This window comes from Eschrichtius robustus, chromosome 2 (assembly GCF_028021215.1).
Source record: "Eschrichtius robustus isolate mEscRob2 chromosome 2, mEscRob2.pri, whole genome shotgun sequence".
NCBI classification, from domain to species: domain Eukaryota; kingdom Metazoa; phylum Chordata; class Mammalia; order Artiodactyla; family Eschrichtiidae; genus Eschrichtius; species Eschrichtius robustus.
Genome location: NC_090825.1, coordinates 40,246,717 through 40,263,900, shown reverse-complemented (window position 1 = coordinate 40,263,900; position 17,184 = coordinate 40,246,717). Strand labels below are relative to the sequence as shown.

At 37.9% G+C, this 17,184-nt stretch overlaps 1 protein-coding gene across 1 annotated transcript in view; it reads right to left on the bottom strand.

Annotated features, from left to right (window-relative positions):
- Window positions 1-17,184, bottom strand: part of ITGA1 (integrin subunit alpha 1) — a 172,499-nt gene that overhangs the window by 84,682 nt on the left and 70,633 nt on the right. The window contains exons 4-6 of the mRNA XM_068535329.1: window positions 14,642-14,730; window positions 14,414-14,525; window positions 13,674-13,801 (exon numbers count right to left, since the gene is read on the bottom strand). Of these exons, the coding sequence (XP_068391430.1) occupies window positions 13,674-13,801; window positions 14,414-14,525; window positions 14,642-14,730 (329 nt within the window). The remainder of the gene's footprint in view (window positions 1-13,673; window positions 13,802-14,413; window positions 14,526-14,641; window positions 14,731-17,184) is intronic.

The following is a 17,184-nucleotide window of genomic DNA, read 5'->3' as shown; positions in this document are numbered from 1 at the left end:
GCAGAGCCATCATGAAGTAAAATGACTTAGAAGGTTAAGTGCCACTGCTTCGATTTCCCTTGCTCCATACCCTCCCCCACCCCTTGCCCATTTTCCTTATCCTTTTTCTACACCCTCCTTTGAAGGTTTATGTGAACAATAAGCTAATCTATATCAAGAATTGTGCCTGAAGTTACTTTTTGTTTAACCTTCCTACCCCAAAATTAGGGACTCAGAGAATTCTTTACCTAAAGGAATGTCTTTTTAATGTAGGAGTTCTGGGGACTTCATTTCTTAGGTAGGGGAAGTAACTTGAGAAAGGGCTGCTTTCTTTCCAGGCAGTTTTCTAGTTTGCCCATTGTTCAGCCAGTCTTATTTCCAAGTCTGATCCTATTTCCAAATGGCATAAATGATCAGCATCTACCTTGTACTTCCCTTGATGTCACTGTTGTCAGAAATCTTTAGGCTTAATTATTTGTCTGATTTATAGATACATTTCTACAGCTTGGTTCTTTTGGAAACCAAAAGCATACCCTGGCACTTGCAGAAACAAATAAGAGAACTCCCAATTAAACATAATCTTTATCGTCTCTGCGCTACCTTCTGGAGTATACTAGACAACCTGGAGCAATTATGCCACCATGCCTTAATACTATCCTATATTTTTTACTGCTTTTTTTAGCTTTCTTTCCTAACTTATTCAAATTATAGTAACAGAAATTAGTATCACATTTTATAAATGAAGAAGCTGAGTTAAAAAAAACTCACTTTCCATAATGAAGGGGCAGAAGGAGGCCTAGTCTAGGATGTGTATCCTTCATCTCTCTATTTTGTCTCAGTAAAAACTTACCTCGCCCAAATCCCCTCATTTTCTTTTTTTTTTTTTCTAGTCATATTTTGCTTTTTAGGTGCTTGTGTTAAAACTTTATAGGTGTAAACTCACTTGTTACAGCACATAGAATTATGTTCCCACTTAAGTCTCCTCTTTTATTTTTAAATTAAAAATTTTTTCTTTTTTTAAAAATTGGCATATAGCTGACTTCCCCCCATTTTCTAATCACCTCAGCTTTTGCTAAATGCTGCTGCCACTTCATGGCTACTCAATGAGTTCTGGTAGCTAGCTAGCCAACTGAGATACATTAGAAAATACAATAAAACAGACAAACAAACAAGTAAATAGATCACATTTTTTAAAAAGAAATGGAATATACGAATCCTTCCTTAGAATTGCTGAGTCAGGTATAAGATAAATAAGAAATAATCAGAGAACATATGCGAGTATAAGAGAAGGTACACCATAAGCTGAATAAACACAAAATCTGCTCAATCCACGTCCAGGTTAGGTTTGCTCTTTGACTGTATATTTCACCTAATATCTGTCACCATCTGTTCCAAGACTATGTGCTATTATAATTGGAAAAAGACAATTATTAGTCTCCCATGACTCCAATTCAGGTTATTTCCTTGACAATTAAATGTTATGTACAGTTATCTATTACTTTCTGAATAGATTTAAAATTCTTTTCCCAATGACCCTAACAGCTTTTAATTAGTAATCCAGGGAGACACTGAAAAATTATCAAGGGAAACCATGTAGGTTTGACATTGTCTTTGTGTATGTAAATGCTCAGGGTAAATAAAAGTAAAATGATTTTGTTACTTAGATAATCATTATACCTAATTTATGGTACCAAGGTGAATAAATGCTGCTGTGGAAGTTAATTGCTCATCCATTCAGGGTGTCTTACAGAGTTGGTTTTGTTTTTATTTCTCTTTGTTTAGATTTGACTAAGCAGGAGACTAAAGAACTTTGAAAACTGTCACTCCTGTCATTATTCTTGGACATTTTACTACCTGGATGAATCTACTGAACACCCTAGTCTCTCATTTCTTTGACTTCCTTGGCATAACTAATATTTTCCTCTAGTTTGCCTATGTCATCCACTTCTAAGGTCTTAGCCTTCACCTTGTCATCTGGAAAAATTGCAGCACCTCAATCTCAATGTCAAGTGTTCTTCTCTCTGATCATTAACTTCGGCTCATTTACCTAGTATATCCAATTCATCAATTCCTTGACCACATTAAGACCTCTAATTAATTCACAGATCTTATCTTTTTTTTTTTGGTACCCAGCCTAGATTCCATGATCCATCACCATAATCATTTACTTGTAAACATTTAACTACTTTAACCTTTTTTTCCCTCCATTAACTAACTTGGCTAACTTCCAACTCCGGTTAAGTCCAAATATCTCCTTCTCTGTGTGTGATCCTATGACACTGAATTTTGTTAGACAAAAATCACATACCTTGTAGACTGGTCTCACTTTGAAGTCTTGCTCATGAATCTCAAATGTGGTTGCACATAGCACTGCCCAACAATCCTACTACTTTTTACTAATGAGTGTACTGTTCCCTTCGATCAAATTCTAGTGATAAGCTATTAACTCCTCAGGAAAAAAATAGCATCTCATTTATACATGGGGAGGAGTTCACATGAGAAGAGATGGAAGTCATGCCAACTAAATAAGGCTGCTTTGTGATGTAACATTTTACATTTACAACGCACTTTCCATATCTTATAGAACATACTATGAACTGATTACTATGAATTGGATTATCTGGAAAAATTATCTTCACACCAGGAATAGCAGAAGATGTAACACCTTGGTATGTCAGAGATCAGTGCTTTATATCTTCTATCTATCTATCATCTATCATCTATCTCTCTTACTACTTAACATATATCTCACTTTTATAAGTTTATTTTTTGTAAACGTTAGGATATAAGAGAACTTATAACTGCCTGTTCCCTTACCCTTTCTGTACACTTTGCTTCTAACAGCTCCACCTGAGACTTTCCTCAGATGATTGTCCTTGGACTGCTAGAGCTGCTTTGCCCCAAAGGTTCAAAGAGTCAGAAGTGCCTGGGAGTTTTCTCCCTCTTCACCCCTTGCCCTGATCCATAGGTAATGCCTGAGTGCAGGAAAATGCAAGACCAGCCCATCGACTTAACTTGGAGCCCCTTCCAGATCAGGCTGAGGCCTTGACTTCACCTGAACTCACGTGCTTGCTTGTCCTCTGTGGCTGCTCTGTTTTGTTCCCCCAAATCCCTTCCTATTTTCTTTTGGAAGCACTCCCTTCATGAATTGCTATCACTGGACTCCTCCTCTCAGAGTCTGCTTCTGGGGAACTGGATCTAAGGCAGCTATTATCTATGTTTCTGCATTCCTTCTTCAGCCCAGGCCAGACATCATTGCCTTGAACCTGGACCACGGCAGTCACGGGTCTTTCCACTGCTGATCTCCCTCCCTCCATTTCCACTTCCTCAAATCTTTCTACATATTAATAGTAGATTTACTGTCTTTAAATTCTGCTTTTATCATGTGTCTTCCTTGTTCAAAAGCTCCAATAACTCTTCATTGCCTACATCAAGGATTTTGAAATATACTTTAAAAGAGAATTGTACTTGTAATTAAAATAGAGAATAGATAAAGCTTCAAGCTGCTTCTTGAAATACTAGGCCTATAGGTTAAAATTCAGTTTTTTCCTCCTGACTTTCAGCCACTCAACAGTCTGGCCCTACCTTCTTTATTCATCCTCATCTTTAGGACTCCTCAGGATGAACTCTATCCAGACCAAATGCCCTTCCTTTTCCCTCCAACTAAGCTAAGTCTACCCATTCGGTAAGATTCAATTCAAGGTTCACTTTCTCTGCAGCTTTGTCCACCTCGTTGCCAAGAGTCCATATTGATCTTCCCCTTCTTCAAACTGTGAAGCAAACTTGTCTGTGCTGCTCCTGTGAGCCCTGCATTCTTCTCAACTTTTGTACGCCTGCTTTATCTCCCAACTCCATTATAAGCTCGGAAGGGGCAAACAGGGGTAAAGAGCATGGACTGCATCATAGCTTTTGGTATTCTCTTATCCTGTACCACTGTTTTGCTTTGCTCACAGTTGACTCTCATACATTCTTACTAGATGACTATAACATTTCACATAGGCAAGTAGAAAACTGAGATAGTAGGGAAATAATGATAAACAGAAATAGAGAGATATAAAGAAGTGTGGGAAATTAGAAGAGTGGGCAGTGGGAACTCACATCTCAGGAAAATGACATTCAGTGTAGGTCTCCGGCTGACACAGGGGTTCTTATTTCCTTAGGAACCAGATAGAATAAGGTCAGCTGTGTCTTCCCCAGAAAAGGGTGCCATTTACTAATTTTCATCACAGGAGACTGCTCAAATCACAAAACATATGTAATGCTTTGCTGAGTACTGGTGAGACCCACTTCAGTAGAAATAGTTTCAGTCCCAGCTTAGTTTATAATTTAAGGCAGGTGAAACAGATTTGTACTAGCATAATGGGTATACATGCATCTACAACCGAGTCAAATAAGTATGAGAATTAAATAATGAGATAAAAAGTGATGAACACACCTGGTGAGGAAACAGGAGGAGAGAGAATCGCAAGCACATTTATTGTCTCACTTGTAAGGCCCTCATGGAGGAAGGAGGATCCAGCTTTCTGAATGAGCAGGTAAGAACAGACAGCAGAGTATGATAGTAGAATGGGAGGAAGCAAAGCAGGCTTGAGCCTGGAAAATCTGTCAAGGATGATCAGTAAAGACATTTAAATCATTCCAGAATTTGCGGAAAGATAAACAATCAATAATCATCATATTTGACTTGAAGGGGCCAAATGCATTGGAATGGTACAAGACCCAGAAGGTGGAGTTAAGTAGAGAGCTGGTGAGGAGTAGTAAAGATGGAAAGATTCTAGTCATTTTTGCTAAATGCAAGAAAGTAGGCAGAGATGGCAGCTAAAAGGAGAAACTGGGTTAAATGTGGGCTTTCTTTAAGGGAGAATGGGTAGAGCAGCTTATGGCATCAGTAAAAGGGTAGATGAAGATAGTAACAGTAGATTCTTATAAAGGGGGGATAGACCACAGTAGAAAGAAAAGTTACTTTTCAGAGACAACTGTAAGGGACACATTTAGCTCCTGGGGAGATGCAGTTTGAACTTCCTGATTAAGCAGTTGTAATTACAATCTAAGTCCAAAGAGAAGTAAGAAGTGATTCACATTATAGCATAAACCAGGCACACAACTGGCTGAGGATTCTGTTACGTGAACAAGAGGTTTGTAACACTTAGAACTTTCCACTTAAACATAAAATTTGCAATCATGTTTCAGATAAGCCCCAAACTAATATTCCCTTACCCCTTTTCCAGGGAATACTAACTCTCTTAGCTGCTAGGTATGATTTTTTAAAAAGAGTCCATGATCAAATAATCTTGGAAAGCAATTGTTAATACAAAGTATAACAGTTTCTCTGTCTCTGTCTGCCTCCCTCTGCTATTTATGTTAAGTAAAAAAAATGCCACACATTTCAAATGGAGCAAAAGAGCAAGGCTTTCTCTCACTCCTGAATTGCTCTACTCTGACTCATAAGTGGATTCTTTTGAAAGTGCTCCCGGAATCTTTAATATGAAAACATGCATTGTGAATCACGAATTGGAAGACCTGATCTATTTTATTTTTATTTAAGAGAATATTTTTTTGTAAGGAACACATTCAACACCTCAAACAACATAGCTTGGAAAACATTGCTTTATTCTAATATTGAGTTATCTACTCGTAAAGATCAATGAATTTTTCTGCTTTATTCACCCTTGTTATATTTATGTCACACTGTCATGCATTGCAATTATCCAAATACAAGACTTTACTTCATTTCTAAGTTGGAAGATTTTTCAGGATTAGGGACAAAGTATTAGAGTTTGTTATTTATATTGCTATCACGTCTAGCATAATACTTGACCAATAAGATACTTCATAAATATCTGCTAAATTAAAATGAATTAATTATCCAAACGGCCTTTTCTCTTTTGGGGTTAGAAAAGAACAAGGAGGAAAGTGAGTGTGAGGAATATGGAAGGAATGATGCTGTTAGAAATCACAAAAATCACTAATTTTTTCTCATAAAACTTAAAGTCACAACAGAATGACAAGGGAGTTTTAAAAAAAGAGAAGTGTTTAAAATAGCTATTAAGTATAGTGAGTCAAAGAATCATGAAGGAATGGAATTATTTCCTCATTTAGAATTATACGATTACCTTGTATTCTTAAGTTAGAGTTATAACACCAGCGCCTAAATTTTAATGCCCAAAATGAGCTAAGTTTCTGGGTTTTCATTCAACAATTAACATTATCCAAGCAATAGCTTCTTTAGGGGTGTAATGACAGGGAAGCCCAGTAAAGCTTTCTGTGTTTCTGTAGGATGCACAATTGCTTAATCTGATAAGAGCTCAGACTTTGCGTCTGGTCATTTTATGTTTCCTTTCCCCAAGGTAAGGTGCAAAAGCCCTGCCCTACAACATGCTTCTACTGCAATTAAGTGAGAGTATGGATGTGGTGGTAATACAGGCTGCAATCCAAATTAACTGCCAATACAAACCATTCAAGGCTGTGTTAGCTGAAACCTGGCTTAACCTTTGTCACTATGGAGAGGGAAGAACAGGACTGGTTCACAGGTAGATGAAATGACTCCTCAGAAACACAAATAAAGTCGGTAAATTAAAGATGTTGGTCCTGGGCTTCCCCGGTGGCGCAGTGGTTAAGAATCCACCTGCCAATGCAGGGGACATGGGTTTGAACCCTGGTCCGGGAAGATCCCACATGCCGCGGAGCAACTAAGCCCGCGTGCCACAACCACTGAAGTCCGTGTGCCTAGAGCCCGTGCTCTGCAACAAGAGAAGCCACCTCAATGAGAAGCCCGCGCACCGCAATGAAAAGTAGCCCCTGCTCACCACAATTAGAGAAAGCCACTGCGCAGCAACGGAGACCCAATTCAGCCAAAAATAAATAAATAAAATAAATAAATTTATTTTTTAAAAAAATGTAGGTCCTAAGAAAAGGATGTCTTTAGCTGGTCTCTTGCTTGATGGAAGATGCTGCAATGAAATTGACCCATGCTCAAAAATGTAAGGCTAGAAGATGTTAAAATGGGGAAGACTATGGGAAAAATCAGGACCAGAGGTGAATGGGGCTAGATGTGTTGAACACCTCCAAAGAAAAGCCTGAAACACAATGTAAAGGGGAGTCTGGGGTGTCCCCCACAAACAAGTCCCTTCTAGCTCAATGACTTCATGAAGCAGAGTGAGAGATGGTGGTCAGTACAATAATGATTTTTAACACAAGGAGAAATTAAAAATTCCAGAAATTACATTTTTCCAACATAAATGACTTGCCTCCTACGTGCTAGGCAATGCAGGAAACTCTGCTGTATTCCATAAGTAAAAGGATTAAGGCACAATGATGTCGTTGTGGAATTCACATTCCACCAGGAGAGACGCACTCACGAAACAAAAAGCGATGCCACTGAGTGAGCGAGCAGTGGATGAAGGGTGTGTAAATGCTGTGGGAATATGGAGGGGAAGGGATTTTTCTTGGGAAGGGTGGGGGGAATAACCACAGAAAAGGACAGAGAAAGTGACATTTGAACTGAGTCTCAGAAGTTTACCTCGCACATGGGGCCTGGGGTGGAGAAGGGCTTTCCGGGCAGAGAGAATCACGTGAGCATAGAGCAACGTGTTCAGGGAAGGCCAGGGTAGGAGTGGCTACAGGGCAAGAAGGGAAAGAGGCAGGAGACAGTGGAATGACAAGCCACTAGGTGACGAACGTCTTATAAATCACTGGAGAGCTTGGGTATTATTCCACAGGCAAGGACAGGAGATTTTTATTCAGGGAAATTCCATGATCCAGACTTTACATGGGTAAAATAACTCAGATGAGTGACGAATGGAGGTAGAGGACAACGGAGACCAGGACGCTAGTGAGCAGGGAGGTTCACCTCCTTCCCAGCACCACTTTCGGAAACGACAGCCTGACTGACGAGGACATGGCTGCACGGCTCAGACAGGTTTCTTCGCAGACCTCACAACAGTGAATCAGCCCTCATAGTTGAGGCTCCTCGGGAAATGGCCATAAAATGTGTAGTAAAAAGAAAGATAAATAATATTCCTAAAATTTAATTAATTTCCCTCTTTCATTTTGCCTGGTTTAATATTATGCTATACTCTTGATAGGAACAGTCTAGACATTGTTCCATTAGTATATTTCACTTTTACATCAAGCCTCACAATTTACTGCTTTTATTTAGGGTAATGCACTTGTATATGGCATATTTATATCATTCTCATTTATTATTAAAAGCAATGTTATGTTTAGGTATTGAGGATCAATAAGACCTCCATAATGTTTATACCATCATATCTTTTATGGCAAGCTCAGAATGTTTCAGGTTTGTTTTTATAGGTGGTTTTTTACAAAACAATTTTACAGCCTTTACTCTGTCTTGGGTAAAAAACTGGTTTGCAAAAGTTCCTTGACTATGTTTGCAAAAAGTGTTAATGGGACCACACAGAAACATGGGAGAAACTCTGAGTAACTATTTAGGGTGAATGTTTTTGTCACTTGCATTGCATTTTTCTAATGTATACTAATTGTCATATGGAAACTTTAATGAAAGTTTTAAAATTTATTTTCCTTCCTTCCTTCCTTCCTTTTTTTTTTCTGTGGAGGTGAAAATTACTTCCAGAAACATTCCATATCTTTGAGACTCCTTTCCAATAATTGCAGTTACTAAATGAAAAATCTATGACTGCAGAGAGTAGGCCATAATATTTGATCTTTACCTTTTGTATCAAGTGAATAATTGTAATTAATATCGATATAACAAACAAGAACTCATGAGGTATAATTAGAATGTAAATTCTTTTTTTGGCCCATGATCCCTTTAAAACTTATTTAGGGTGAAATTCTTCTACTCTCACTGGATGGAAAGATAAATGTCTTATGACTTTTATTATTTTTAGTTTTAAAATGTCTGTTTAAAAAAAGCGCTATATTTTAATTTAGGTTGTACCACATGAAAGTGCTGTATTTGTAGGTCAAAAAAGGATCAAATAGCAACAATTTCATACGGTTCAACCTAAACTAAAACAAAATCAATAAGACAAAATATCAAAGTTGACTTATAGTTAAATCTTCTCTCCTCCCCCTACTAAGGCTTATGGGAGCTGAGAAGGCTGTAGTTGAGGAAGGGGCGTGACTGGCTCTTTCTTTGTTTCTCTGCTCCTCTTCTCTCAGATTGCTAACTCTAATATCTGACATCTCCACCGATGGAGGGAGGGAAGATAAATACAGGGTACAGAAATTCTTACTTGACTGGTGCTGTCCTAAGATAGAGTAGGTGCCAACAGGTGTTATCTTTCTGGTGGGCTCTTTGGAGATCTCCCTTCACCTGCATCCTTGCCTGAGTGAATGCATCTCACTACTGTGGTCCCTAGGAATCAGGGAAAGCTTCGGCTGTTCTGTGCAGAGGCCTCCACTTACTTCCAGGAGATTCTGTGGACAGGAGCTAACATGATTCCATAATGATCCATGGGAAACACATTCTTTGTACCGACAACTCTGGGTGTGAGGCCAATCCCACTGCCTTAGCTCACCCGTCAGCAGCCAGACAGCTATCTTGCCCTTTAGATATTTCAGGCAGGAGTCAGACACTCATCAATTGCATGTCCCAACTTTCATAGACACACACCAAGCTCACTGTATGATCTCACTGAAGCCTTTCTCACTAGGCTCTTTCTACAGAGAAATCCACTTCACAAATCTGTCAACTTCATTCTTAATGCCTTTATATCCTTGATATGGGTGAGGAGTTTAAAGAGTCCTGTATCTAGCTCGTAACTTTCCATCTTTGCATCTTCTTCTGGGCAGTATCTCTTGAAATTCATTTTTATATTTAAGTAGGGGAAGGAAAAATTCCAGAAGTTAATTCTGCCAATCTTAGGGCAGGATTGGGTGCTTCAATTGAAAACAAACAAAAACAAAAGACAAAAAAAAACCTTATTTAAACTATGTTATCAATAAATCAGGAAAGAAAATGATTGTTAAAACAAATTGTCTATGTTTTTCGAGAGAATTACTATAAGACCACATGAAAGAAAAGCATACATTTTAGTACGCATTTCTTTGAAGTGAAAGTATCTTTCCGAATTTCTGTGAATGAGTTTGTTGCCTGACTCCACTGAAGGAAGGTCAAATTTAAAGGGTATTTAAATGTGTTGTACTTAAAACACTATTAAATACAGTTTGGCAAAAGTGATGGCTTAGTAAATGTCCTTCTCAATCCCTTTTGTTTAGAGAGTTACTTATGAAACTAGTCATTAATACAACTTAAACCAACATAGAAAAAGATTTGAAATTACTAAAGTATAAACACTAAAGCCTAACATATAAATAATATACTTAAAGAATACTAAAATGCCACTTATAGAAAAAGTCTCATTAAATGTTCACCTATCAGAGAAAAATACAAAAATACATTCATTACGATACACACATTTATTCAACAGGCGCTCATTAAAGGGCCACTATGTCACAGCAAAGCACTAGGCTGGCCACTGACAACGATAAAAAGAGATATAAAGGCTTCAGTCTTGAGGTCCCTGTAATCTGGAGGGTGCAGCAAGCACAGACACACACACACACCACACACATCAGTTTAATAATGCATTTAATCCACTGTTTCTCAAATTTAACCTATTTAAAAATCATGTGGGTTGCTTACTTAAAATGCAGGCTCTGTAGCCCCACCCTCAGAGATTCTGATTCTTAAAGTCTGGGGTACAGTCCAAGTACCTCTGGGATTCAGAAGCAGGAATTCCACGAGCCATATCTGGAGAAACACTGCTTTTTACAGAGGCTCCATGAAAGCAGTGGCCGCATCTGTCTTACTCTCCACAATTATCCAAGCCCTCACACAGAGCCTGGTACATAGTAAATCCTCAGGAAAAACAAGTGAATAAATGAATGAATGAGTCTGGCTAAGCTTCATAATGAATGACACAAGCAAAATGTGACATAAAAACTCAGCAATTTAAGCAGCTCCTCTGCAGATGCACCAAATGACTCAGCGCACAGGGTTGCATTCTGAAATCTTCCTCTTTGAGGAATGGGGTCATGGAACCAAGGAAATGTGGCCTGACTCTTCTCAGAGTAAGTTTGTGTCCCTTCCATTCACTGGCAGCATCTAGACCCCAGGGATCGTCCCCATTCCTCTGAATAGAGCCACTGTTTCCTCCCAGAAAGACATAAAACTCCACGAAGCCCACTCTGGAAGGCTGGAATTCCACTGGTGCTGGACAGAATAGCTCCTCTATTGGGACTCTCACTATTGAAATGTAAAATTAATTCTAGTTCTCATAGATGGAAACATCAAAACTGCAGAGAATGGGTTGAGTATATAAGCAATTGATTGTTAGCTATTTCTTTACAAAACTGAGCCACGGGCATAGATCTCCACTGAAGCAGTGATTATTCCTCTAAAACAGCCTTGTAGGTTTGCTTCCTGAAGCTGTGGAGAAACTTCAAACATGTCACAGCTGCACTAATTTCCACAAATAGCTACAAACACATTAATTTTTATAGTGTAATAGATAACTTTAAAAGTAAAATCAAATATTCAGATGACTAAAAAAAGAATACAGATTTTAAAATTTTCCAAGACTGTCATTAGCTTTGGAAAGAAAGGATTGGATAAGAAGGTAAAATGGGGTGGATAAAACAGGTGGAAGGGAGGAAAACTCATTGTGGGGAACGTGTTGAGAGAGGGGAGACCTGTGATCAGGAGTTTGAATCTAGGTATGTCAGTGCAGGCAACGGAGCACCAAGAGTCCTGGCCTGCTTCCAACCAGGGGGCTGGCCAAGGAGGCACAGGGACAAAGGACTAGAGACCACTGTCTAGGGACATCAGAGGCCACCTGCTCTGAAACTTCTCTAGAAGTAGAGGTCTCAGAAAGGAAAGACGGCTGCACTGCAGTTGGAGAGCTGCGTGTTCAAATCTGCCATCAACAAGCAAGAGACCCTGCACAAGTCACTTAGCTTCTCAGGTCCCCTCCATCAATTGAGATTTGGGGCTAAATGACCTCTAAGACCCCTTCCAGCTATAACTTTATGGCTCTATGAAATCTTATTGACCAAGGAGAGAAAGGATAAGGGAAGAGAGGAAAGGAAGAAGGGAGAGAAGTTCTCAGAAGGGAAAAAAAGGGGTCCATGTGGAACATGTATTGTACGAAAAGGAGAAGCAGGTCACCATTCTGAGTGGTCTTCTAAAGGATGCAGGCCACCTGATGCCCTGTAGCAAGAAGAAAGAGAATATCTTCTCCAAACTTCCAGCAATCCACTTGGGAAGATAACTGCAGATAAGAAGCTTGCATCGAGGGAAAATTACATTTTGTGATATGATTATAAGAAAAGTACATCTTCCTATAATAATTTTACTCTGATTTCAAGAAGTTCCCTATTGTCCACTGGGATATACACATTACCCCTCACCTGGCTCTCTAAAGAGATCCATTCAACCTTGGAATACAGCCATATGACATTTCACTTTGAAGTTTGAGTTCTAATTTGCAATTTTCAACTACCATCCTTTTGGGAAAATGTATGATATGTATATATCATAAAATATATAATATATGTTTTAAATATGCATTATATAAATATATATTCTAAAATAAAATTATGTTATATATTTAAAATAAATATAAAAGGATAAAAATATGTATACACACAGATACAAAAATATAAAATATATATACACAGATACATGTATGTATATATATATATGCAAGAATGTACATATATGTATGTGTGTGTATACATAGGTATACACACACATACATATATGTGTATATAGATGTGTGTGTCTATTTATATCCCAATTTTAATGCAGGTGTGACAAATATTAATGCGGTCATACAACTTTTTCAGTGCCCCAGAAATCTTTCCAAGAGTAGAGCTCTCAGAGAAAAAGTAAAGAACACTGGACTGCGTGTGCAGCCCAGCTGTCTCCTGTGCTCTCCTGAGGTCCCCACACTTTGCAACAGCCATTTTTGACTCTGATTCTAGTGTTAATTCCTACCCTCAAGGCACTGTCCTCACTTTGACATTTAATTTTCCTATTATCCGTTGCGTCTTATCCATATTTTAAGCCATGTGACCATATAACATTAATGAACATTAGACTGATTAAACCCAAACTCACTGTCTAAAGTGGAAGAGCCATGTGAGAAGTTCCACTTTATTTAGTGGCAATAAAGGGGGATGTGTTTAGAAACAGAGACTCACGGGGAGAAAAACACCCAATTATTCAACTTACTGCAGCTAAAGCCTGGAGCATTTGCTTTTTACTTAAGAAAAGAAATTATTAAATATGGGGGAAAATAGACTTACAGCAGTATCCTGTGGCCAATCCCTAATTTATCTGTACAACAGGAGAAAAGACACTATGATGGCATATCAGAATAGTTTCTACAAATTCTGAAACCCTGCTCTGATATTACCAAAGGTGGCTATGCTTATTTTATAATTAAGAATTAAATTATGATTTTATAGATATCTATAGGGGATATTTTCTCAGAGCATTGAAAATGCAGCTTTCATAATACTTTCTGCTTAGAAAATAAACAGCCTGCCAGTAATGTGCAGGAATAAGAACAGGGGTATGGAATACAAAGCTCATCCTAAATTTTAGCTTTATTGATTAATTTATTTTCAGAATAATTCGTCATTAAAACTCCATGCCTTTGTATCTTTAGGACAACAGAAATCAAAACATGAAGTCATACCTGTGTCTGTTTAGGACCAATATCCATTCTTTCAAGAAGGTCATTTAAAAAAGCTGTAACACTTTCCCAGGGGTAAATACTGTTGGAACCATCCAGCACTATGACTATGTCCAGCTGAGTGCTGCATTCTGCAAGAAAAAGATTCAATCGTGCAAATTTGGTGTCTATCTTCAGAGGTATATGAAATGTTTTCACAGCTAAGAGGAACTCATTTTAAAAGATGAACTGATATCCTACAAAGTGGACACATTACTTTTAAAATCAGAAAAAAAGAGTTTTTTAAATCAGAAGAAGAGTGATAAGAAATACTCATTGCATTCAGTAACAATTGGTTTGGGATTCACATCAAGTAAAACCCATACCTACTTAATTTTAGTTAACACTGTATGAGTTATCTTTGGAAATGTTCTCAATATGAATTCTCTATACAGTTCTCATTCTGTGTATATTTCAAATGAGGTTACTTTTCTCAAAGAAACTCACCCTTTAAATAAAAACAATGTGACAGCTTTAGCTCTGATGTTTAGACATGACTCTGTAAAGGTTATTTACACTAATATCAATTCCAAAATAGCAGTGAGGTTTGGTTATATATTGGCAAAGCAAACATTTACCTAAATTGGTAATGCTGGTAGCTGAGAAAATACTTCAAGCTTTTTGGTATGCTCCTGTGTATATATATGTCTCATTCATTGCTTACTCTTTTCAAACACTGCACAAACATTGCATAAAATCTGTACCTTGTACAGGGGCAATGGAGTTCACGACTTGAAATGTGGGGCTGACATCAGAACAGATTCCCGTTGTGTAATGCAAATGTCCACATCTATAGGCATATAAGGGCCCGCATGCCTTTTAAAAAATTTAAAAAATTAAAGTCATAAGATTAAAAATTATATAACAGATTTTATTAAGATTTATAATATAATTCTTGGTTCATTAACTATCTTTACTCTTCCTTTTCTTACCAGAAACCCTCCATTTGGGTTGGTGACTAAAGTTGATCCAAATGTCATATTCTCCTTTACTTCTGTGACATTGGGAATTGATGTATTAACTAAAAATAGAAGAAACTTTTATGACGGTGGAAAACAAAGTAAAATTAAGTGTCTTCTCATTAAAACATTCTGGCTTTTGTCTCAGAAACTTTGTCTGGATCACTGTCTCACATACTTTTGCTGAACTGTAAAAGAATGCACAACTATCAGGGCAATGAGAACATGGGATAGCTTTTCACATATTTTTGCTAATTAAAATAAATAAAATATTTAGTCTCATAATATTGTAGATGCAGAGTAAACTTATACAGTCATCCAACATGTTACATCTACATGTTACATATGACCAATGATGAAACATGATTTCTGGCAAGAAGAAGGAAAATGGGTAGACGGCCAGAAAAGAAAACTCAGACACAAGATTTTGACCATTAGTTTCACCATCACAGGGACATCAGGAGGGTTACAAAGAAAACTGGGGCAAGATTAGAGCAGTGGTCAGGAAGTTTGGGTAAAGACACAATGAAGGGACTACATTTGACAGAACAAGTAAGAATGTTGAGCCCTAAAGCATGCCAACCTGGCAAAAAGAAGTTCCACTCACTCACAATAAAAAAGAAGAAGAAGAAAAAAAAGATTGGACAGGAAACGCAAAAGCTTCTAAACCCTGCTTAGCAGAGCGCTAAAATAATTGAAAGTGGCAAAACTCAAGTTCAAGAAAGATTTGTCGGGCTTCCCGGGTGGCGCAGTGGTTGAGAATCTGCCTGCCAATGCAGGGGACACGCGTTCGAGCCCTGGTCTGGGAAGATACCACATGCCACGGAGCGACTGGGCCCGTGAGCCACAACTACTGAGCCTGCGCGTCTGGAGCCTATGCTCCGCAACAAGAGAGGCCGTGATAGTGAGAGGCCCGCGCGCCGCAATGAAGAGTGGCCCCCGCTTGCCACAACTAGAGAAAGCCCTCACATAGAAACAAAGACCCAACACAGCCATAAATAAATAAATTAATTAATTAAAAAAAAAATCAATCTGGAATATGAAGATGTCTTTCATAAAAAAAATCTGGCAGCTTGTTTAAATTACAAAATAAATTTTAAAAAAAAACAATTCCTGTAATATATATAAAGAAAGAAAAGAAAAGAAAGGTTTGTCTCACTGTTCATGCCTAGAATTTTTTCTTACCTTCAGATTACATGTAGATTTAATGGAATGGAAGCAGAGATTCCTGAAAGGTCACAATGACCTCCTAATCTGAGCATTGGTCTTTGTCCCAGAATCCAGTCTGGTTTGCTTTGAAAGCATCTGGAACTGGTCTTGAATAATCTAGATTAGAATTTTTTATACTACCGTTGACCCAGGATGAGCATTCCTGGGACATTAGGGACTACAGCAGAAACTTCCGTACTGTTCTTGGTGTAGCCAACATCCTCACTCTAATGTTAAAACTCTATTCCAGTTTCCAGTAATGGAGGAGTTGCTCTTATCAGAACAACTCTTCTGCAAATAACAACTATAAACTCTAGGAAAAAGAAAAAAAAATGTATGAAACAACCGTCTGAAGGCACTGGAAAGCAACCAAGAGCAGGCAGAAACTGGAAGAGAGTCTATACTTGTAAGAAGAGATTAGCACCGGATGAGTTTCCTGTTTTTGTGTTTGTTTGTTTTCCCCTAAGGGAAGGCCTGAGTCAGTGGCTAAACCTCAGATAGACCTCACAGTCTTCCTGTCTAGAAGAAACAGAGGACAGAGAATGGGGCAATGACAGCAGTGCCAAGTGAAGAGGGGGTATCTTGGAAAGTAGAGCCACAAAAGGAGAGTTGGAATATATACAGATATTCTTTCCAAACATCTGAATGACCTGAACTGTACATGTGCAGGGTAAACTTCACACAGCCCAGCTAAAAAATTAGAAGAATTGAATAGAGATTTTAACTGCTTCCCACTGTTGTTTGGAAACTGAGTTCAGCCAAGTAAATTGCCTGCTAAAACTAAAAGTAAAGACTTTTCAAAGGCACATAACAGATCTAGAATCTCCACACTTAAAACTCAAAAGTTTAATCCAGGATACAATAAAAAATTACTAAACATAAGAAGAAACAGGAAAATGTGACCTAACCTCAAGAGAAAGGTAATAAATGGAAAGCAATGTTGAGATATTCCAGATGTTGGAATTATCAGGCAAGACATATTAAAGTAGCTATGCTCTTGAATGTAAAGGAAAAAATGCTCATAATAAACAAGTAGGAAATTGAAAAAAAGGAGAACTGAAAAATACAATATCTTAAATAAACCTGAAGAGGATGAGTAATTTCCATGGTACTTAATATTGCACAGAACACTGACAGGTTTCCAGTTCCTGGATAGTTCTTGTAGGAATTTTCTAGTCATGTTCTAACTATGCTGATACTTCTATCAAATACATACATTTCAATATAAATTTACCTTTTGCAATTCTCTCTTTAAAAATTAAATTTCTATTTCTCGTGTTATTTTCTTTAAAAAAACAAACACTAAG